Source organism: Mesitornis unicolor, unplaced genomic scaffold (assembly GCF_000695765.1).
Source record: "Mesitornis unicolor isolate BGI_N332 unplaced genomic scaffold, ASM69576v1 scaffold12763, whole genome shotgun sequence".
Classification (NCBI taxonomy): Eukaryota; Metazoa; Chordata; class Aves; order Mesitornithiformes; family Mesitornithidae; genus Mesitornis; species Mesitornis unicolor.
In genome coordinates this window covers 13904-37413 of record NW_010172643.1, presented here as the reverse complement: position 1 = coordinate 37413, position 23510 = coordinate 13904, and the positions used below count along the sequence as shown (strand labels likewise).

Here is a 23510-nt window from a genome sequence, read left to right as displayed (position 1 = left end):
CTACAATGTGAATTTGAAAAGTCTGATGAGATTGATGCTATAACGTGGTTGGGGGCAAGAGTCTCTTAATACTGAAGCAGAGATGAGAGCTTGGATGCTTGGTGTCATTTAAGGGACTGTGTCATGCACAGGTGAATCTCTGTAACTCTGTGTAACCTTGTTATGTCAACTCATGACCTTGTAACTTGTTTCTGGGGAGTGGACCATAATTGGTATGTTATTTTGTTTAATCAAGGATATAGCTTTGAATGTAAGCAGTTGGTGGTAGTGCACAAGGGGAAGGATTGCAACTCTGACCTTTAAGACAGCCACTCACATAGGCTGGGTCCCCTCTGCAGATGAAGTTGCCAGCACATGTGGCTTGGTGAGTCTGAGCTAACCTGGCCAAAGATGTCCCAGAGAGGACACCTGTGAGGAGGTCTCCCATCAGTGTGCTGTAGAGAGCGACTCACTATCTTCTCCAAGAGTTTTTTTGGTCAAGGTGTACCCCATTTCAGAGATATCGCTTAAATTCACTTACCACTGCAGTGCTGCAGACTTTAATGGTGAAAACTATAAACTTGACTGCTCTTAATCTCCCTGCAAGCGAAATAGTTAACCATAATTTGGTTCATTAACTAGATGCAAATTCTTGTGGTTATGAATGCTTATCGTCTGTCAGTTCTGAGTGACCTTCACAGAATATTAGGAATTGGAAGGGACCTCAAAAGATCATCCAGTCCAACCCCCCTGCCAGAGCAGGATCATCTAGACTAGGTCACATAGATCTTCCTGTTTTTCACTGGTTGCTCACGGTAAAGGCCTCTTCCACAGGGGTGATTTCAGAGCGGTGTCATTGCTGACAGCAGAGTGCCTGGGGGTTGTGAGCTGGACCAGGGCTGAGCTATCTGAAAGGACGTCGCTTTTTCACTGGTTTTGTGTAACCTGGCAGGCATGCTGGTGTTATAAAGAAATCGAGAAGCTTTGAATCTTCAGATCTGCTTAAGCTACTGGAGAGCTACACCTTCAGAGTTAGGAGGGTCTTGTTTGTTTGCAGCAAGAAAGTTAAAACAGTATTAAGTCAGTAAAGTTGGTTAGATGGTGATGCTCTATAATGCTTGCTGTGGCCATGCATATGTTGAGTACTACATCTTCTATAGTCAATTCATGGAAGAAAGCAGTGATCTTGTATATGCGATGTCTTCCTCTTCCTAATGTCACCCTTAGAGCAGTTTGGTTACCAGGAACTGCAATACTTGCTGATCTGTTACTGACCATCTGTCCAGAGCAAAAAGGACATCGCAGTAATGAAGGTCAAGGTACGAAATGGAGTTTTCAGAGCAGTGTCAGCTGAGGGGGTGGCTGGAAACTCTGAAAGACTACGCCTTGACCTGAGAAGAGTTCGAAGTAAAAAATGCTGCACAGGTTATGAGTTGGAGAGACATGTGGCAGGTCCATGGTGATAAATGCAGTTGTGGAGGGCTCTGGGGGAAAAAATGAGCTCTGGTTTAGTCCCATTTATTGTGAGCTGACAACTTAGCATTGACAAAGTTGTCAGACTGCGACTGTTCTTTGAACGTAAGGAGACAGATCCTGAGCAGAGACACAGATCAGAGTAGTCAGTGCAGTGATGGGAGCTGAACTTGGTTTGCAGATGAGATCCCTGAGACAAGATACAGAGAAGAGAGAGACCTGAGAATAGAGAGAGCATTGGTGAAGAATGGAGATCCATGATGGGAACAATAAGAAAAGATAGTAAGTAAGGGTTGTAACATTAGGTTAGTAAGAGTGTCCTGACCTATTTCAAGAATAGGAGGATTGTCTGAGAAGGAAGATGAGTATGGAGTCTTCATTGAAGTGTGGGAGCTGAAAAATTAGCTGGTAAGAGTTGATGTAATTGGGGTAAAACTACTCCAACAACACTAGAGATGAAAAAGAAATGGCTGAAGAGGCACAGATGGGTTTTTTCCCAACGATTTTGATGGTAGGTGAGAAAAATAGAAGCATCTTTCTGCTGAAAAGAAGAATTAAACTAAATAAAAGCTAGAAATGATATTCAGAGTTGGACAGGATGATGGGACCAAGGAGGGTCTATGGGAGAAGAGCAAATGTTTCTCTTTACCCTGTGTACCTTGCAGACCTTCCCTTCCTGAAGCTCTCCTCTCCCTCAGGCAGCGATAGATTTTTTTCCTCTTGAAAGCAACTAAGGCTGAGGAAGCTTCAGGAATGGAGCAGTGGGTAAGTGTGGCTGCAACGTGACTCAAAAGGCAACTTCCCCCTACTGAAGTATTGAAATAGATGGAGGAGCTGGAAGGAGGATGTAATCCTGGCAAATGTGGGAAGAGAAGGAAAAGAGCTCAAGGTGGAAATGATCCACGTGAATTTTATTACGGCAGAGAAGGCCAAAGAGTTCAAGGTAGTGGGAACTGCTACAGTATCAGTGAAGGTATGGGAGTGGATGGATAAGGGTGAACAAATGTCAAATGTTACAGCCTCTCCACCACTTCCAAAGAGTCATGTTAATATTTGAGGAGCTTATGTCTCAAACTGTAAAACAACAGAGGCAGGAAAATTTTTTTTGAAGCAGTGTATGCTGGAAGAGCAAATAAAGTGGGGACTTATGCTGGTGGAAGAGAATGAGCAAAGAAAAACATGAAGTTGAGACAATAATAGGACATAGGAAAGTTAAACTTACTGGAAATAATCTGTACAATTTTACATAGTTCCTGCCTTCCTAGCCTGTACAGAGAAGTCAGATTTTTTTTTTCTTCTTTTGCTTCACTATATTTCTCTCACGGATTGCCAGTGAGTTAGAACAGGGACTTCTTTAGATTAAGCAGATCTGTGCTACCCACTGCCTGTGTGTTGCAAGGAGTTCTCCGTACCACGTACAAACAGACAATGTCTGTGCAAACTCTTTTCCTCCTACGCAAATGCTGAGGGCATTTTGCTTGTTTTATGCTTGAAAGGGTGGCTTGTTCTGTGGCTTGGACTCAAAATAATGGACTTTATTTTTTTTCTTTTCTACTCTATTAGCTGGAAAAAAGACATAAAGCACAGCAGCTCTGAGTTCATTTCATTGAGTTGCTAGAAGCCTTTGTATGCTTTGAATAATAAGAATAAATATTTGGTAATTGTTTTACAAAAGAATATTTTTTGGCTCATGGTCAGAGTACGTACAAGAGAAAGAAAGCTCTGATACAACCTCTTGATGAAAATCTCTCTCCCTTAGGGTGCTGTTTCTCTTTCGCTCCTTTGAAATGAGAGCAGTGGTGACAAGAGAGTCCTGACGGGACTGAGGAGGTGGCAAGTGTGAGAAGTGAACAGCGTGGACTCTGAATGGCAAAGGAAATGAATGGTGGTTTCGTCTGGTGTAGGTTATTGTAATTAAACTGCTGCATTTATTTCTTCCAGCCCTGCAGTGCCCGCCTGCTCATTCCATGTCCCCTGGGCATGTGGTCTGCCTCCCCTTGCCTTGCCGTGCTGGTTGGGTGACAGACAGCGGTTCCTACAAAGTCACACACACAGTGGTTGTTGGGTGTACCTGGATGGCCAGGGTGTTTAAATCTCATTATTTGACCATTTCGTTGACTGAGCTCCGGAGTTTGCAGGGGTCGGTATCACAGGGCTGGCTGCTGCTGCCCGCTGTGTTCATAGCCCTGTGTTGCAGCTCTTGGCTGGAGTTGCCCAAGAGACTCGGTAATCTTGGAGCGAGGGAAGAAGATGGGAAGTGGCACAGCTCACGTGAGCTTTGTTTTCTTGAGGAATGAGGCTTCAAGTCACATCAGTAGAAGATGGTTTCTAAAATTCTCTGTGGAGCATGGGCTTTGCTTAATTGTAAGCTCTGGTAAAATAACCTGGTTTATGGCAAATCTACGGCTTAGGAGGGTCACATCACTTGAAAGAAGCTTGCTGTCTAGCTTCTAAAGGCTGCTGAGCTGGCAGCTCTCACTGACTAAAAGCATAAACCCCATAATTTAAGGACTAACGTAGGTGGGTTTTTCTTACTTTTTCTTCAACTGTCTTCAACTGGAATCATTCTTTTCAGTTTGCCTACTTCAAGAGACAGTTTATTCGAAGTTCAGAAGTAAATCAGCTAAGACACTGAAGAAGCAGGAAGGCTTGTTTTCCTCTTCTAATAATGGAGGAAAACCCCTGAATTTAAGCTATTGCAGCCCAGAAACATAGAATCGTGATCAGAAGCAGATTACTAGTGCCATCTCTATGCTGAAAACTATAGTTTAATAAAAATCAAAACTTATATTTGAGTTACCTGAGGCACATGTTACATGCACACCCACACACAGTGATTTTACAGGATTTTTGCTCTCACACTGGCATAAATGCTGAAAGACATTCTTTTATGACATCACAAGATCACACTTTGTTTCTTAACTTGAATGTACAGATGTATCTTTGCTGAAATCTGGATAGGGATAGTGTATTTGCAGTTTAAAAGGTGCCAGATAAATAATGTGTTCAACAGGTTTTCCAAATCACACAGACTTTTTCACTTACTCTGTAGGAAAACTACCGGTACAAGCACAATATTAACCTTGATTACTTTAAATTTGGGAAATGGCTGTGGTCTGCTTGCTGTTTTAACCGTGTAGAAGCCTCTATATAACTACTCTCATGCTTCCGAGTGATTATTTATGAGGTCTTGCACATGAAGACTTGAAGCATGCTAGAGAGCAGAAGCAGATGGTGTAGCTGGGAGCCAGCGAGGTTTACTCCTCAGCTCTCTGGAAGTGTACTTTTTTTCTACCTACAGCTGAGAAAAACTGGAGATGGGAAACAAGATGTGAGCCAGAGAGGAAACTGAGTAATAGCTGGGCCCAGGATGTTAGTTTCTCCAGTGGGGATTATTTATTACAATGTCTGCTGGCAGCCAGTAGGAGAGAGTTTGAAACTCATCCTTTGCACCATGGAATTGACTTCCACAAACTGTTGCAGAGGAAACATCTGTGGATGGAAAACATCCTGTAACAGATAATACAAGGAAGGAGAAGTGAACTGGCCTGCTCCATACTTGTTTGTATTGCAGGTATAACACAATGCCTGTGCACACATTTGATGTAGGAGTTGTTGATGTCTCTTCTCTTTTCCCTTTACCAAGCAATGTGATATGAACAGTTACTGCTCTGACTTCCTGGTTCTTGAAACAGCACTGATGCCGCTTGTTCTCCTTCTTTCTTCTCTTTACCTTTCCCATGCAGTCAAAGTATCAGCCGTAGAGGTCAACACACCGGAGGAGATGTTTGTGGAGAATGGGACAGACGCAAAGCTTCCATGCACGTTTACATCTGTGGAAGTGATCAGCAGCGCAGCATCTGTTTCTTGGAGTTTTCAACCAGAGGGAGTTGCAACTCGTATCTCAGTAAGGATTGGCTGTAGGGGAACAAACCTGGGAGGGGAGAAGGGAATAAGCTGTGATAAGAGTGCGGGAGTCTTCTAATTGGTTCTCGGGAGCAAGCAAATATGGATGGGAGGCCTCCTTCCATGTGTCTTGTCTCCATCACTCCGATTTCAGGGGGATCTTTCGGGGTTGTTTAAAAATATGATCATATGCTAGATCTCATTCTGCAAAGACTGGAGTGTGCAGTGGCTCTAAAATACGTCTGTACTTTGATGGTCAGAGGAGAGGGTTGTTGGGGTGGTAGCAGCACCTATGAAATAGATTAGCACTTAGGAATCTTCTCCTAGGTTCTGTGTTCTCTTGCACTTGAAAGGAGCTGCAGAGCTGTGCACGGAATGGTAGTGGTCACAGAATGTGAATTACCACTATTACAGTGTTATACTGTGTGTTGTGTGTGTTGCTTATTTTCTGTTTGTGTACTGTACAGCCTCTGTTTGAAAGGATTTCAAATAAGGCCAGTCTCCCTGGTTTCAGAACAGAACTGAATTGATCAGATCAGTAAGTAGTTACATCCTCATATTTTAGTTCTTTGACAAGGAAAAAATCAAGCCACTTAGGCTAATAATTGCCATCACTCATTTCCTATATGTTGAGCCCAAGTGTGCTCAGATCCTTTGGGCATGAGCCTTCAAATAAGTGACTTTGGTAGATTGTTAGGAGTCTTCTTCCTCTGTCACGTAAGCTGTGCACATGAGTCTGAGCCCTCTGACACTTCTGCTTCCCTCTATTTCCTTTTTCTGAGTGAGAATGCAGGAATGCAGAGGAAGCAGAACAGGAGACTCTTGGGCAGCAAGGATGATGTGAGGACAGCAGGTTACTCAGCCTGTTAGTGTTTGTCTCCTTCCCTCTGCTGCAGACAGGAGATCTTTGAAACTCAAGGAGTCCTTTAATGCTCAGAACAGAAATGATCCAAAACAGCGTATGAGCATCTTGCTCAGTATATAGACCTCTGAAGAATCAGCTTCTGAACTCTCAGTGCATAAGTACTTAGTTTTGAAAAGGGAGCTCTTCTCTTTGGGAAGCTGAAGCAGTAGCTGGGCAAAAGCTTAAGGAAGTAGAGCATATTTCCTGCCAATGTTGAACAGGATAGAGGAAAAGAAACCATCTGTTTGTAAGTTTTCTGCTCCGCTTAGAAACATCCACCATATATCCTGTTTTGCCCTTCCCTTTCTTCATCACTGTCCAAAATCATTGTAGAAATACAACTTCAGGATGTAACATTTGTTTTGAAGTGAGATCAATTTAGACATTCTACCTGGATGTAGTTATCAGCACAACTAAAAGAAAGCAAATTATCTTTGAGCAGAAGTGACCCAGCATGATCTGATGTTAATTCCCTGTTTCTTTTGGGGGGTTAAGGGAGGTAGAGAGGGAAGATTTTTCTGTGAACCCAAGTTGTGTCAATTATGTGGCTTTACAGTCATTAATTTGAAAAATCAATCTCATGATCAGCTTATGTCTGAGCTAAGTCTGTGCTTCTCCTGAAAAAGATGGTCCTGTGCCTCTCTAGAATCAGCACTGGCAATCCTGGCCATGTGGTGAGGCTGACTTGATGGAAAACTGAAAACTTCCCCTCCTCGTCCCCTTCCCCTTTCCACACACCCAGTTATAGAGACATCTCTGCGTGAATGAAACATCTGGTGACAGCAGAGTTTCACAATCGGCTTAAACCAGTCTAAACCCATCAGATTTAGGTTTCAAAAGAAGTCTCATGTTAAATCACTTAATCATAGGCATGGAGTGGCTTGAGTCAGTTTGTGTCTCAGGACATATTTTACTTTGTGATTTCTCCTCCCTCAGGTGAGGATACCTAGAGAGCTGAGGAATCTGCCTCTTGCCTTCTAAACTTCCAGTCGGATGACTCCCCCCATGCACAGGGGTGTGCTAATGCAGTGTCTCTGTGCTAAAGGTTATAATCCAGCTGGAAATGCTGCAGACTGGCGCAGATTTCTGCTGAAATGTTGACAGATGACTGTGTGCAGCAGACTTCCAACCAGATGAGATAGTTTGTTGGATTTATGCTAGCCTGTAGGCAACAAGTAAGTGTCAGATTGACTGCAACACAACAGCTGGTCTTGTGCACATACCTGATCTGGGTAAGATTTGTGCTGTCAAATGATCAGGCCTGATATTCAGAGTGCAAGTCTGATAGGGAGAGGATGTTGGCATGGCAAGCCTCAGATCAAGGGTAGGAACAGGAAAAGAGATGAGAGAAGACTTGAAAGGAAAGAGAACTGGCTTATAGCCAGTCTATTCTGTGACAGAGATTGCTTCCTAAAGAAGGCTGTAGAAAGAGGGAGCTGGAATATTGTCTTAAATTTATTTAACCATGCTCTGGAGGCTGAACTGAAGAGAGTTCAGTTTGATTCTTGGTTGAATTAAGTTCATCTTGCTCTTTCAGAATGTGAAATTAAGAATGAATGTGCTCCTGCAATACAGCCTTGATCCCTTTCTTAGGATTATGACCAGTGTTCAAATATCCCATGTATTTGAAAACAGAGTTGTCCTGTAGAGGTTTATGCACTTCTACTGCTGTGAATTCTAATTTTGGTCAGGTATAGCAAGGAAAGATGCAGTTTCTCTTCAGATGATACTAATCGGGCTCGTTCTTCAAGGATTTTTTGTCATGTCTAGGGAGCGCAGGGCCAATGTGCACCTTAGTCACCTGAAAACTGGGAAACTTATGTTTAGTCACTGTGAAGGTTTCTGGAAAACAGCCAGGTATGCTGTGAATTGCTCATGGGATTTTTCTGGAGGTGGAGAGAAGGAGGGTATTGCATGTTAGTTTAGCTGTGCTGTAATTGCAAGTAACACACAGCAAAACATGAGATAGAAAGCTTGGTACCCTTTTCCTACTAGGATACAGAAGGCTTCCTGTGCCTGAAAGATGGCTGTGATCCAGAACTGGTCTATCCTTTCGTTATTCCCAGATTATGAGCCTTTTTCTCTTTTCCCCACCTTCTTGTTTGCAAAACTCCGTTTCCCCAAAAACAGGAAAAAAATCCCAAACAATCGAACCACAAAACAAAACCAACAGAAAATGGAAACTTGCAGACTGTTGTGGTAGTATGATTGAGGTATAAACCATAACATAGTTAAGCGATCAAGAGATAACAAACCAGACTAGAGTGGTGAGGCAGGAGGAAAAATAATCTCAAATACTAGCTGTGTATAATACAGTGGATTCTGGGAGAATGCTGTAACTGTGAGAAAAGCACGGTAGCTGTGTAATCTCTAATTGATTTGTTCTTATATCCTCTTTTCCTTGACCACAGTTTTTCTATTACTTTAATGGAAAGCCATACCCTGGAAAGGATATACCATTTAAAGACAGGATCACGTGGGCTGGAGACCTTAACAAGAAAGATGCTTCTATCAGTATATCAAACATGCAGTTCCGGGACAACGGCACTTACATTTGCGATGTCAAGAACCCACCCGACATTGTTGTCAAACCAGGAGAAATTCGAGTGAGAGTTGTGGAGAAAGGTATTTGCCTTATATGACTTTTTTTTTCCTTTTTTTTTTCCACTTCCTCTTCTGTGTCTATGTCACTTTTCTTGGGGGCAGGGAGGTAGCCTCGAGGGAACAACTATAATTTTAATTCTTTTCTTCCAGGTCCTAATAATCAAACTGATATTCTGTCAGCTGTTTAAAAAACTGTATGTCATACCCTTTTCCTCCACCCACTAATTCCTGTGCTTCTAACAAGTGTTAGCAAAACCTGATGGGAGTCTTGATGAAAACCCATCTTCCCGTTTCAAAATCCTATGATTTTGGTTTTTTCTGTATTATGCTACATCAAGGGTTAGGATGATTTGAAATCTGGGAACCAAGGAGAGAAAGTGGCAGACTCTTCTTTTTGGAACCCATCCAGTATATATATACGGGAAACTAAAACTAAGAATCCAGCCCGAGCACGTACTGACAGACAGTGAAATGCTTCTGCAGATTTCCATGCGAAGGTGTTTGTGTTGGACGTGCATTCAGTCTCCCTTATGCGGATGTTCTTGCAGTATCCATGGGAACCCTTATGAGCTGCTAGGGCTGGCTACTTGCAGTCACTTAAGGCTTCTGGTTAGCATTTGGTAACAATGATCACAGTTCAAGAGCACTTACATTCTATCTGGCTCTTTATTTCCCTTGGCCATCCAAAACATTCAATTGTTCTAGCTAAGCTGGAGGTCAGCCAAAGTGTGACTGTTCCTACAATGAAATGGTTCTTACAGTAATCAGGTTTCCAAATTCATATTTAATAAGAACAAGAATAAATGTTGTTTTCGTAAGTGGCAGTGCTGATACAGCTGTTCCATTAGATTTATTATGTTAGGGAAGATACCTACGTGTATGCTCTAATTAGAATGGTACTGCTGCTATAACAGGTGTGTTCCCCTGCTCATAAGATCATTCCATCTACTTATGTGGGCATGGTCTATATCTAACTCTTCTCTTCACAGAACAGTTTGAGTTGGATGGGATCTCTGGAGGTGCTGCCTCCACTTAGACCTTTCTGTTTCTTGAGAGTTTAAAGCGTGTATAAAATAGGGTCAGTTTATTTTCTAACAATGTATTGATAGTCTCTATGAAGGAGCAGTAAAGCAGCTGCTGGTTTGGCAAACTCAGGCTGTCTTGTCAAGACCTCTTCAGATTTTAACCCAGGTTAAGCAGATGAAGACTGACTTCAGTACACTAATTCAGCTGATATTTTTCAACAGACTTGCATGCTGGCTTCCCCATAGGTGGAGCATCTGGACAAGAGAACCTCACTGTTTCTGAAGGGAACCCTGTATTTGGCAATACTTCTCGTCATCAGGAAAAAGACAATTATCTTCAAATTCTTAGGAAGACCTTGAAAGCAGGTTTTCAAGCTATAGATGTAATGCTGTCTGCCATTCTGATTTAACCTGAAAGTACTGCTCTTGTAATGGTTGTAAGTCACCTGAACTGAGCTGGAGAAATTTTTTCAATAGAAATAAGCACGTTGACTCTTTTGCAATTTTTCTTTACTATGTGTATGTGTAATTGTTCTGAATCATATGTCTGGTGTTATAAACTGTTCAAAGCCACATACATACTTTACACATTTAAATGATCTCACAGATGCCTGCTTAGCCTTAGATTTTAGATTGAACATTTAAAAAGTTCTGGGTTGGCTTAACTGTTTAAAATTGCCAAGCCAAGCTAACTCGGCTGATTTTCACTGCTGTATCTACATAGTGTTTGCGCAAACAGCTCCTTCAACTATGCTGGAAGAATCCTACTGTCAGGGATGAGAAACAAGACTGTTCTTTCACTAGTGGATCTGAATCTGGAAAGGACTATTGTTCAAAGCCTAAATGACAGAAATTTGTAGGGAATTCCAAGTCCTTACATTAAGCTACCCCTGCTTGTAATAGGATGCTACTTAACACTGTGTTCAAGACAGCTTGTGTTATCTGGAGGTAGTCCATCATTGATCTCAACTCTCATGGGAGAAAAAATTAGTACTGTTGCATGAAAGTCTTTATACATAGCAGCAATGGTCAGTTGCTGCCTACAAGCATCAGTTTCCTGCCTATTTCATAAAACTGATACTAACACAGCAAAAAATGGAAGTTGCTTTGAATTATGGTGATATTTAATGAAAAGTGTTCTTTGAAAGGCTGGATTTTTGACTTGTTAAGTTCTTGACTTAAATGTTAGCTTTCAGAGCTGCTGTTTGGTTATGTAGCTGGGACTGTCTGTTACAATGAAGTCATTGGCTGCTCTGCAAGTACTTATGAGGAATTCATGTGACTGTGAATACTGATAAATATAAGAAAAACTGAGGGGAGACATTCTTCAGCTGAACTGTGTGGTTGTAAAATTGTGTGAGCTCTTGTATAGTCTGTTGTTGGACCATGCTCTGAGAGGCAATAAAGCCAAACTCTATTTTCATGTACAAACAGTTGCATTTTTTATATGGTCTTAAAAACCGCTGTCAGCCAAACATAACTGCTGTCCTTTACTCAAATTCAACCAACCAAAAAACTCCACCTGAGTCTAAGAAATGACAAAACTATCAGATTAGATGGTGCCAAATTTTTAATATCACTCCTTCAGTAGACACTTTGCACTGTAGCTTGGGGTTGCTGCTTGCTTTCTTGCTCTGAAGAAGTGTGTGTGTTTTGGGGTTGTTTTGTTTTGTTTTGTTTTTTTCTTGTATACAAGGCAACAGGTGGTCTGCTAGCAGAAATGCGTGTCTGCCTTGATGCTTTTGCAGACAGTTATTCCTGCACTTGGAAAGGTGAAAAAGCACAAAAAACAGGAAACTCCTACTTCCTATATGCCTCGAAATAAATTTGTTTATCTTTGCATGGGGCTCAAACACTATCTCAGTCTTCTGTATGTGAAAAGTGTTTTGGTTTGTAGGACTCTCTTCCTACAGCAGATGGATCTCTGGGCTGCTGAAAGGCTCTGGAAAGAAGGAATGTCTTCCTCTAAATTGTGGTACACGTCTTTATCTCTAATTTCTTACTAAGACTCTGAATTACGATGTTGTTATGAATTGGCGTCTGACACAGGAGAGCTAGGAAAACTACTGTTGTGATATTCGGCCAAATGATCAGTGAAACAGCTAGCGATCAGGTAGCCCTTCTCCTAAAAGTCACTGACCTCAAAATAAACAGTGCTAATTGCAAGCCTGGTTTTCTTAGTATGATGCCTCTGCTTCAGGGTACTGTGCTCTGCTGCTCCTTTCCACACATGTATGTGAAAATGGGCTTGGTCTACAGGCTGCAAACTTGCTGGTTCCAGCAGAGGGGCACTAAGATGATTCAGGGACTGGACCACCTTTCATATGAGGAGGAGCTGAGAGAGCGGGGGTTGTGTAGCCTGCAAAAGAAAGGAAAGGCTCGGGGGGTCTTCTCACCAGGTATTTGTGTACATGGATGGGATCTAAAGAAGACTGAACCAGGCTCTTTAGTGGTGCTAGTGACAGGACAAGAAACAGTGGGCATAAATTGAAACACAGGAAATTCTGTCTGAACATAAACCACATTTTTTACAGTGGTTGAACATTGGAATAGGTTGCCCAGGGAGGTTATGGAGTCTCCCATCCTCAGAGGTAGTCAAAACCGAACTGGACAGAGTATTGAGCAGACTGTGCTAGCTGATCCTGCTTGAGCGGGGGTTGGACTCAACAGCCTCAAAGTGTCTCTTCCAACCTCAGTGATTCTGGGATGATCAGATGCAAGTATCTGAGAAAGATCCTGTTGGATCTTACACTGATTCACTGGTATGGGGTGGAATTAGCTAGCGTAGCATGGAGTCTTGTAAGAAACCCTCTCGTCTAAGAAGTTCGTTGCATTAAACATGATACTGGAGTGAGACTTTGTTTCTCACTGGGAAAAGCTATAATGGTAGTCTATATATTCTTTATCTTCTGTCTTTTGTACTCAATCTCTGATTGGCTTTTATTTCTGGCTGCTCTTTCTTGGCCTCCCTTCCCCCAAAATTATATTGGGGGAAAATGTGAGTAAAGTAATCCTCTGTTCCTACAAGCATATTTCTAGTATCATACAATAACCTTGACTTCAGAAGGAAAAGAATTACTTTATAAAAATGTATAGAGTTTGTAGTTTAGACAGTTGTTTTATCACCTGATAACTCCTCCCCACCCAGGGAGGGGAATTGGGAAAAGGAAAGGAGACTCATGGGTTGAAACAGAAACAGATTTAATAAAATAATAATAATAATAAACACCAACACAAATAGCAATATTAATATAAAGTACACAAAGTTATACTCTGCTGATATAGTGGTTGCAACAAGAAGGGGCATAGGCTTTGGAAGCAGAATAATGGGCAAGACCCTCCAGGGATGACAACCATTGAGGAAAGAGGACCACCCCCAGCGAACTCCTCAATTTATAGTGAGCGTAATGTTTATGGTGTAGAAACCTGATTCTATTATTCTAGCCCAGCGAAACCAAGACAGAGATGTGTTTTAAGACACCAGAATCATGTATAAACACACTTAGGAGAGATCATGGGTAGTAACTTGGCTGGCTGCTGCATGATACCTAAAGAACAACCAGCCTTCGGTGCTCTTAGTTGTTTAGCGATGCTCTGCATTCAAATCTGCTTTCAAGTGTGCCTGCCTTTCCCTGTTGACCTCGCTGGGAATTGCCAGATGAATGTAACTTTTTTTTCCCTTCAGATACAAAAGGAGACAGAGTTGTCCTCATTGTCACTTGTGTTCCCTGACATGTGAAAATCTGTGGTTGAATATAAACTCTCTTCTGAAGGATGGCGACATTAAGAACACTCTTGCTGTGTGCTGTGTTCATATGTTGCTCTGCTGGCTGCCTGCTATCACTACCACCTAGGCTGCATGTTATAATTCCTGGATATCACATTAGTGCCTTCTGCTCTAAACAAATCCAAGGTCAAGAGCATTTGCGGTTTGCACTTTGGTTGATCAGGGAATACAGAAGAGTTGAATGTTTTCTCCCTTCTCTCTCCAGACAGCCTGCCTGCGTTCCCCATTGCCATGGTGGCAGGGATAGTCATCGGTACGGTTACAGGTCTCTCACCGCTCATCTCTATTGTCGTGTGTCTTGTCATCAGAAAGAACAACTCTAAAAAACGATACTCTGGGTAAGAGATCTTCCTCCTCACCTGTGGATGATGTGAGGAACAGCAGCAGGATCAGAGGGGGGGCTTAGAGGGGGGTAGGAGTTGTTTCAGCCAAGTCTTGACTAGAGATAGAGTACGGCAGTATGTAACGCTGGTCATCTGCCTATAATGATGATCTTTGTACTGTGCTTGAGAAGACCTACTGACCGTGAGTTGCACCTGAAAATTACTAAATGTTGGAGCTGATCCCCAGCCACAAGCATATACTCCCTAAGAACATTTAATCCAAGATCCCTTAGCTCTGGTCCATTCCTGTTACTTCCTTCCTTCCTTCTGGCCCTGCTTTCCCCTACCCCCCTCAACCTCCAAAGTAGAAGTGCCATACATGCACTTCTAAGGAATGTTCTGTGTTGAGATTAAGACTGGATTTTTCAGTTACCAGTGTCTGGCTCCTGAGCCTGCAATGTACTTAGCAAAACCCCATACATCACCACACTTCAAAGTAAGGAAGGAGTAGCCACTCTGCATCAATTCTCATTCACTGTCTGTTTTTTGTTAACTGTTACCATCCCTGCAAGGTTTTTAGTGTTAGGAGGAGAGCTCCAAAGTGAAACACAGATCTTTGAGCAGGCATATTGAAAAGCAACAAGAACTAACAAAGGCAGGCTTGAGTCCTGTGGTGATGCAGCTTGGTGCTGGTGGGGAAGGTGCTTCCTTTTTTCTCCTCTGTAATTAGCTGGTAGTTTGCTTCTATAAGAAGGAATTAAAGTTATGGATATAATCTTAGAAACAAACCCCACACTTACAACTTCCTTCTGTTCTTTCCCCAACAAATGTTCCTGCTTCCTGCAGGTTCTTTGGGTTGCCTGTGGGATAAAAGAAAATAACTCCAAAAATAAACTTGTGGGGATTTCTAAATTAAACTTTGCCCTGTCCTTTTCCCAGTTGGAGAGCTTAGAGAAAGTGAGTTGGCTATTGCCCAGTGGTAAGGCTAAATATAGCAAAAGCAACTGTGTGCGCTCAAAATGGTGTGGAAAGCCTGGTTTTCCCTTTCTGCATGTGTCCTTCCCCTAAGAACTGAAAGGAAGCCTGCAGTGTCATGCACCAGCGGTGTGCGTGAGGTGCTCCGCTTGCCTTGCTTCCCAGCGACTGGCTCGCTAGTGTCTTCCTGCTGAAGGACACGTGCTGGTGCTGAGCCTGCAGCAGTAGTTTATGCACTGTAATTTCTTGTAGTAGATTTAACTACTTTCTTGGGGAAGTATTCTCTGAAGTTTAAATGCTGCTTTCACTGACCAGCTCTGCATGACGTGTAAAGAGAACTCAAGTGTGTGTGATTCCCTCCAAACTTACAGAGTGTCTTCTACATGATGCTAACCCGGTGTGTGGTGCTGGTGCTGGTGAGATGCACTTACTCTTAGGTAACCATTCTGCCTTGAACTGAGGTGGGCTGGCTCACTGTGCGGCATCTGGAACCCCTGCATGGCCACGGTCTCTGTTCATGCTCTGACTTTGGTGTATTTTGTTGTGTTTTTTTTTCTTTCTGCCTTGGTGTGCTGGGATCGGATCCTGCTTACCTTCCTCTCCTTACAGAGATCCTGATATAGACGCCAGATTGGGAATGTAGCAGGGCTGGGTCTTCTCTTCCAGTCCCACTAGACACCATGGTAACTAATCAAGTTGGTGGTTGCTGTTAATACCTGTGTGTGTGTGTACACATTTCCTTTGCTGACTAACCAGCTAGCTCTCTACTAACATAACTTCACTGTAATTTGTGCTGGAATCTGTTGGCAAAGTGTTGCTGCATTTCACTGGGCGCTTGGGTTTCATTGTCTCGTGTCTAACTGGGGTTGGATTGCTGCTTATCCCAGATGGTGTGCCTCCATCTCTTCCAGCAGTGAACTTGCCAGTGCATTGGCTAAAGCACAGGAAATTCAGAGCCCTTTCTGTCAAAATAAAAGTAAATTCGCTGTAAGTGTTCCTCTGGCTCAGACAGCTCGGATGTTTGAAAACTTGCAGTGATCTAAGTGCATTAGTTGCTTAGACCTGAATTACGACTTTTAGATAGTGTAGAGCTGAGGAATTTTGTGAATAAAGCAAACAATTCATGATTATGTCGTTTTGGTAACAGAAGGGCTGCCTTGTCTGGGGCAGTAGAAGCCCCTTGCCATGGTGGCTTGGGGCAGTTTGTTTTTTTTCCTTACTGCTGCATGTATGAGGAGCTGAGTCCTCTACGGTTAGACTTACCGAAGGATAAAAAAAAATACCCTGTGAGGAGATGATTTGCTTGATATCAGTGTCCTCGTTTGTTTGTTCGTGTATTTGCTCTGTACACTGTCTACAAAGACTGGGGGAAAGGGATGGCCAGTGATCAGAGGGTTTTGGTAGCAAAGAGAGTTCCTGTGTCAAGGAGGCAGCTAGTTTCCTCTCGTGGGTGCTTGGGTATGAGGAGGTAGACCTAGCATTTAGAGACTTGTTACTGCATTGCCCAGAAGCTACTAACATTAAGTTCAAGGGCATTTGCTCATATACTCAGCTCTGTGGTATTAATTTCTCTGTCTGTCACATGCTTGTTTTCTTTTCAGTCCTGCTTCAAGCAGATGGAAAGCAGCAAACAGAGAGTGAAAGCTGGCAACCTTCTTGTGAGGGTGTTGGTTCTCACTACAAGACAGTTTAATTGTTTGAAACACAAGATTTGCCTAATTAGATATTCAAATAGCTGTATCAGGGCACATAGCTTACATGTCACATGTGACTCTTAATGGAATTGCTCCAGACATTAGTGTCTGTTGTGAATGGGTAGAATTATTTTGGGCTCATAGCCAAACCAAAAGCAAGGGAACTAATGCAGAGTTTGGTAGGAAGTACCTTTCTGGTATGGAGAGCTGGTGGTTCTTGCAAGTGTTTTCTCTACCTACCACTGGTGTAACAGTTGCTTCAGTGACTGGGACCATTTAGCTTATAGTTAGAAGATAATTGCTGTTTACCACTCCTAACTGAAGCCTCAGTGAAGAAAACACAGAGTTTTAGACAGGCTGGGTTGAATGGGGATATCAAGGGGAATATCTAGGGGAACAGAGGTTTGGAAGGAGCTGCTGTGCTGCTATGTTATGTTGTTCCTTTGTGTTGCTTACCAATGAGACTCTGGGAGGAAACATAGATAAATATCTGGGGAGAGATGGAGAATTATATGTGTTTATTTCAGAATCCATTATGTTCATTTTTACTTTGGCATAATCTGCCACATTCATCTTGCCATCACTCGTTTTTTGTTTTTGTTTTTGTTTTGTCCCTCTTGAACATTGTCGTGCAAACTCTGCTCTGCCACCTCGTCAGCTGCAGTACCTCTGAGAGCTTGATGGCACCGGTTAAGCAGGCTCCGCAGAAGTCGCCCTCCGACACAGAGGGTCTGGTAAAGAGCGTGCCCGCCAGATCGCACCAGGTAAACTGCTTCCTGCTGCTTCCTGAAGCAGGATCCTCCTAGAGCGTGGGGGAGATGGTACGGAAGAGACAAAGGCAGAGTGGGACATGTGAATTAGGCGCTGTGTGTTAAGGCGATGAGGGCTAGGAGGTCAAAGTGTCTGCTCCGAACAGGGATGGGCAGTAAGCCGGGACTGGTGAATGCTTCCTAGATGGCTTAGTCCAATTGAAAAAATAGCATCTTGATTATCAGTTGAGATGGAGTTTTATGCTCTTTTTGTAATAATGTATAAAAAAAGATGGCTCTGCACTTGTGCGCTAACATACACAAGTGGTAGTGAAGTGCAAGGGTGAGAGCCTGACAAGGATGAAAAGTGAGCAGTGAGTAGCTGTTTAAGGTAGAGACAACATTATCTACTAGATGTGTAATCACCCCATAAAGCTGCCTCATCTGTTCTAGGATTATAATGGGGAGGAATTTTACTTACACTCTCATCACAGTGAAGGTGAAGGCACTGTGGCATCTACTTCCTTCACAAGGAAATGAGCCAGCATGATGCAAATGCTGACCAGTGATGGTCAGTTTGAAGTTGACTCCTGCTGCTGAGAGCTCTCCTCTGCTGAGCCACCCTACTTCTGTGGGCTTAAAATTGCCACGCTTTCTCTTATGCTTGCTGCTGTTGACAAAGTTATGCTGACTTTAAGGGAAAAAAGTGGCTCTTATCAAGACTTAACATCCCATGGGAAATTAGTCAGAGGGGAAAGAGCATGAGTCAGATAGGGATTCTACACAATGTATACCCATTAACAATGTACAGGATTTATTTATTTGTGAGCTATTTCTTACCTCTTGATTTGTATATTCCCAGCAGTTTTCCTGTGGAGGTGCAGATCCTGAGTGAGTTTAAGTCTGAAATGGACTTTTTCTTAATTAGCCACCTTTTAGCAAGTGGCCACAGAGTAGCGTGTGAACTGACAGGTTTCTAAATCAAAGTTAGTACTTGGCTTCTTAATTTCTCCTGACGAAATAATGGAGATGTGTATTAATGTGTTAACACTACAGGATAAAAATACAGTGCTAACAGTGAGATGATAAAGTCAAAGTCCCTGCTCTGCTGGGCTTTCAGTCTGGTTTTGAAATGGATCTTGTTCTTGGCAGGTGCAGTGTTTCCTGAGCTTTAGCACATAGGCCCACGTATCTGTGGACTTCAGAGAACAGTTATTCTCTGAACATAAAGGCAATATAATCAAGTTAAAAGATTTAAAAATAGTCCAGATTTTGACTGGAGCAGGCAGCAGGCTGCCTATAAGCCCTATAAAGGGGCTAAAGCCTATAAAGCTTTTCTTTTGTAGTTCAGAGGGAGGGGCTTCTAGAATGGGTAAATGAGACAGGTGATTCCCACCTCCCTTCCCCCCAGAATAACCCACTTATGTGTGGGATGTATGTTGCAGTAGCTGTTGGAGTCAAGTTCCCTAGGTCAAAAGACCAAGATGCAAGTGCCCTGAAAGCTCCATGAAGGAAGAGTTTTGCTGTTCTGCACTTACATCTTGGAAGCAAAAATACTTTTATCTTCTCTTTAATGTTTTGGTGTGAAAACTTCCTGTATCCTCACCCTTCTGTGTCCCCAGTGTTCTGGGTCTCAATGTACTGGAGTAACAGTACATTGTCAGAGTAAACCTAAACTTTGTAAAGATGACCCAGAATCAGTGTGCTTTTGCCCTTCTGTAGTCACTCCAGTCTGCTTATTCCTTGACAGAGTCCTCCAGAGTCTACCCACAGGTAAGTTCATAGAGGAAAACCCAAAGTGTGAACACTCCTGACTCCAGAGGAAAACTATGGCAAATGGCTTTAGTTTTGTTTTGGTTTAGTTTAGTTTTTTACTTTTTGTATCTCTTTTGTCAGTCAAAGAGAGCTTTGTCTGGACTTCCTTTTCCTGGCAAACATTTGTAGCAACAAGGGGTTCCTCTACCTTCTGTTAACCTTTACCCCATCTTTACAGAAAAACAAGTAAACATATTTAATTTTCCTTAAAAAGATCCATAATAAAATCAAGGTGGGTCAGATTTTGAACAGATGGTTTAAATCAGTGAGGAAACTAAATTTCAATTGATTACACTTATATTTTTAACTTCTAGCCATTCATTTTTTATAAGGTGATATCAACATGCAAATTAACATATTTGAAATCTAGCATCACATACAAGTAAAACCTGATATTTCTTAGTAATGAAGACATTAGTTGTGGTACTCAAGCTTTTGAGCTGTTGTGTAGGAGAAATGCTGATATTCAGATTCCTCGCAGTTCCCAGAAGCCATTGCAGGCTGCTTGCTGATTCAGGCACACTTTTGTCTTGGATTGCCTGTTTTAGACCAGTGGTTCACTGCTGGAGAAGAACTGTGAATACAAATACTCAACCCCTGCCTCTGCAAGTTAAAAACAGCAGTGAAGGTGTTCACTCTCAAAGAGTGGCATTTAAATTAAATTTATTAAATGAAGTTTATTCATTTTATTATTTATGTATCAGTTTAAGAATCAGTGATGAAGTATTTGTGCACATCAATTCTCAGCTGAAAGTGCACTCGAGCCTGCACTTCCTTTGGGTTTTGGGTGGAAGTTTATCAAGTGTGGACCTTGCTTTCTGGAGTGCCCCAGTGTGCCGAAAGCATGCATATCTGATTTTGTGAATGTTCAGCTGGTTGAATCAACTCCACTTTTTTTCACTCTGTCTTCTTTCCCAGCGGGTGTGTTCTGTCCTGTCAAATTTGTATGTGGTGTTTTGTCCTATGTCATCATTCCGTAGTGACTCATATTCTACTATGACTTTTATTTGGGTGAGTGAGAAAAGCATTTCCCGTGAAGGCAAGAACTTCATGTGTTTCCCACATGGTTGTCCTTGTTTAGCTACTAATCTGGGTTACAGCAGGCAAACTGGCAGTCCCAAGATGTGCTAACTCCAAGATGGCTGACATTTGTCTCTGTGCTTTGCAAGTAGCTGAGTATTCAATTCTGGGCAGGCTGAAGGACCACTGATCTTCAAGTATAACTTCTATAGAAGTGGATTTCTGATGTACAGGGCAGTATGGTGTAGAGATCCCAAGCAGGTAGGTCTGTCAGTGTAGAAGCAGGGAGCACTAAAGCTTCATTAGCTTAAGTGCTGATCTCTGGCTTTACTCTCTGTGGTTTAAGACATCCTTGAGCAGGCAATGTTGGAGCTCTGTTCCAGGCTTTGAACTGGACTCCAGGACCCTGGGAAGGAGCAGTTCTTGGTGCCAGAAGTCTTGATTTAAATTTCAGATAAAATTCCTGGAGCTGGAATCAGTGGTAGTTGCAACATCTTTCAGCATCTGAAAAAAATGAAAATACTGTAGACCACTCTTAGACCACAATGGTCTAACTTTGTAATTCCTTTTTCTTCGCTGTAACTTGCAATTCATTACTCTGCTGACAAACACGTAGCAAGGTATCGGTACAGCTGCTACTCTTTCTTCTCTTCAGTTCTGAATAGAAGAATTGTAAGGCTTAGGAAAATCCTGGGTTTCATATGGCTCTGATGAGACTTGAAATCCAGAATTTTTTAAGACATCAGTGTCTTTTTTTTGAGCATTTTCTCAGTTTGTTATTTATATTCAGTATTTAAAATCTGCTTTCAAGTTTTCATCCTTCTGTCCATCTCCTTCCTCTGTTCTTTATCACTTGGGAAATACTTTACCCAGAAGAAAGAAAATTTGGATTTGAACTACTTCTGAAAGAGAACAAGGTATTTATCAGATGTGCGTTTTGCCATTGTGATGGGAGGAAAACAGCTGTTCAGAAGTGTATCTATGGTCCTTCAAGGACTTAATTTCCTGTACAGAAAGTCTCTTTTCACCTCTGGCCCTAATTGCTTTAAAGGATAGTTGGAAGAATTTCTGTGTCAGTTCCATAGAGGTGTTTCCTAATTTGGCAGGATACCAGAAGTTGTGGGGTGAAGAGGGTAGGAGAAATGCCTGTAAGGGCAACTTCTTGGTGGGACATAAGGAAAACAGAAACAGAGTTGAATGGATGAAATGGTTTTGACACAAAAACTGCTAGAAAAGCTGCAACCAAACAAAAAGATCTCTCCTTGTCATTTCCCACGCCCACCCCAAATAGGACAGTCCCTTTCCCTCCCTCATGGGATGTGTGGTCTCTCTGCTGAGGTGACCTGGTAGGTGCTCACAACTTTCTGCTCTGCTTCCATCAATTGGGGCATGCAGAGCAGGAGCCGCAGGTCAGACCTTTCCATAAAGGTCCCACCTGTTTTGGTGGGTACCTGCTCTTTATAGGCTGCAGTTCTGACCTCAGCCCATCTTGAATACTTGCAATTTGCTTTCCTGTGGGCTGTGGACAGCTGAGGACACGGTGTTTTAGGAAGGCACTGGTGTGTTTGCATGCTCTGCTGAAAGGTAGTGCTGTGATGTCCTCCGCTGCACCCCAGCCAACATAAGGAGGGTGTGTGGCCATGCTTGCCACATGTCTGTGGAGGTGCTTGCTACCTGGGTTGGCTCAAAAGTCAGGTAAGAAGTCTGTGTTACTGCACTGTTTCAGTATTTTCTGGCTCACTGCTGCATAAGTCTTGACCCCATTGCTTGCTTAGGCAGTGACTGGTGTCATGAGGTGGCTGCAGGTTTGTTCTCTCCCTCGTTATCCGCGTGGTACAGCTGTGCTGGGATTTACAGGACTCGGGTGGCTGTATGGGACATACACGCCACTGTCTACTGGTAAATCTGTAGTACAGTTCCTCTTGAGAAATCTGACATGCATCTGACTGAGCCATGTATCTTTCCTCCATAGCATGCAAGAATTGCTGCTTTTCAGAACAAAGGATTCTAGATTTTGCTTTGTGTGAGAAGCAAGCAGCCCTAAGAGTGTTAAAGGGGGAAAATGGTGCTGTTTGGCATGCTCCTGACGGGAGAAAGGTGGCAGACTAGAGCTCATTGTAGCTGAGGGTTCATTCCACCTGCTTCACAGTGCTGTCAGCAGTCATAAAAGCTCTGTGGTCTTGCTTTGGCTTAGGTCTTGCTGCAGCCCCTGCGGAAGCAAGGGGCCATATGCCCTGTTCTGAAAAATACTGATTGTGCTTTTTTATTCTGTTCCCAGGGCCCAGTCATTTACGCGCAGTTAGATCACTCTGGAGGACAGCACAGCGACAAGATTAACAAGTCAGAGTCTGTGGTCTATGCTGATATTCGGAAGAACTGAGACGAGATCCTAAGCTATCCAAAGGAAAAAACACGTTCAGACTGGAATTGCTTGAGCAAGATTTGACCCAGAGAACTCACATGTGGCCTTTGATGCCCTAGGCTAGGACCAATGCATGTGCATACAGAGGGAAAGATATATATGTATTGTGTGTAAATAGTCTATTTAATCGTACAGAAGTGAGACCAATGTTGCATGTTGAAATGCGGTAAGAATTTTGCTTATAAATCGCCAATATTCTTTTTAGTATCTTGTGTGACGAGAGAGAAAGTGAAAACTCGCATCACAATTTTAAAATATTTTTATCTTGATTATTAATGGAGAAACTGGAAGATGCCTGAAGATTCAAGATTGACCTGGAGATTCTTTTTTTGCTTATAGGGCCTAATTTCTTTTGCTGAGGTGAATATAAAGAAGATATCTTCTTTGTATTCACAGAGTTCTTTATGTATACAGGATATTCATCTTTCCTTGCTCAGATTCTCAGTACAAGCTGCCTTTTTATATAAACTAGACACTCTCACTTGGCCTTGTAAGCCAAATTGTGACTCCTAGCTATCAGAAATGTATGTCTTAGCAGTGTAAGTGAAGGAAATATTTAGGCCTACCTGACCTGAGTAACACAGGTCACAGAACTGTTTACTTCTGTACTGAGCCTGTCTATTCAGGCTTTGTCCTTTAAGGCACAGGGATAGCGTTGATCTAATTAAGTTTGTGAAATGGTAGTTTACCTGTGAAAGCTTAAGAGCTAGTGAGTTAAAGGGATAGGAAGCTATAGCTGTAGGTGGATGCCTCAAACCCTGTTGAACCTTTCAATGAAACGTTTATTCCTTGAAGCTCTGTCATTTCATGTAAGCATGAAAAAGCGCTCCAAGG

At 42.5% G+C, this 23510-nt stretch overlaps 1 protein-coding gene across 1 annotated transcript; it reads left to right on the top strand.

The window, feature by feature from the left end:
- The first annotated feature begins 788 nt into the window (after positions 1 to 788).
- On the top strand, positions 789 to 22985 carry MPZL1 (myelin protein zero-like 1). The gene is made up of 6 exons (XM_010180460.1): positions 789 to 831; positions 5205 to 5359; positions 8674 to 8887; positions 13884 to 14016; positions 17329 to 17434; positions 22533 to 22985. Exons 2-6 carry the CDS (start codon positions 5237 to 5239, stop codon positions 22632 to 22634), a joined length of 678 nt encoding a protein of 225 aa, XP_010178762.1. The 5' UTR covers positions 789 to 831; positions 5205 to 5236; the 3' UTR covers positions 22635 to 22985.
- Positions 22986 to 23510: the final 525 nt, after the last annotated feature.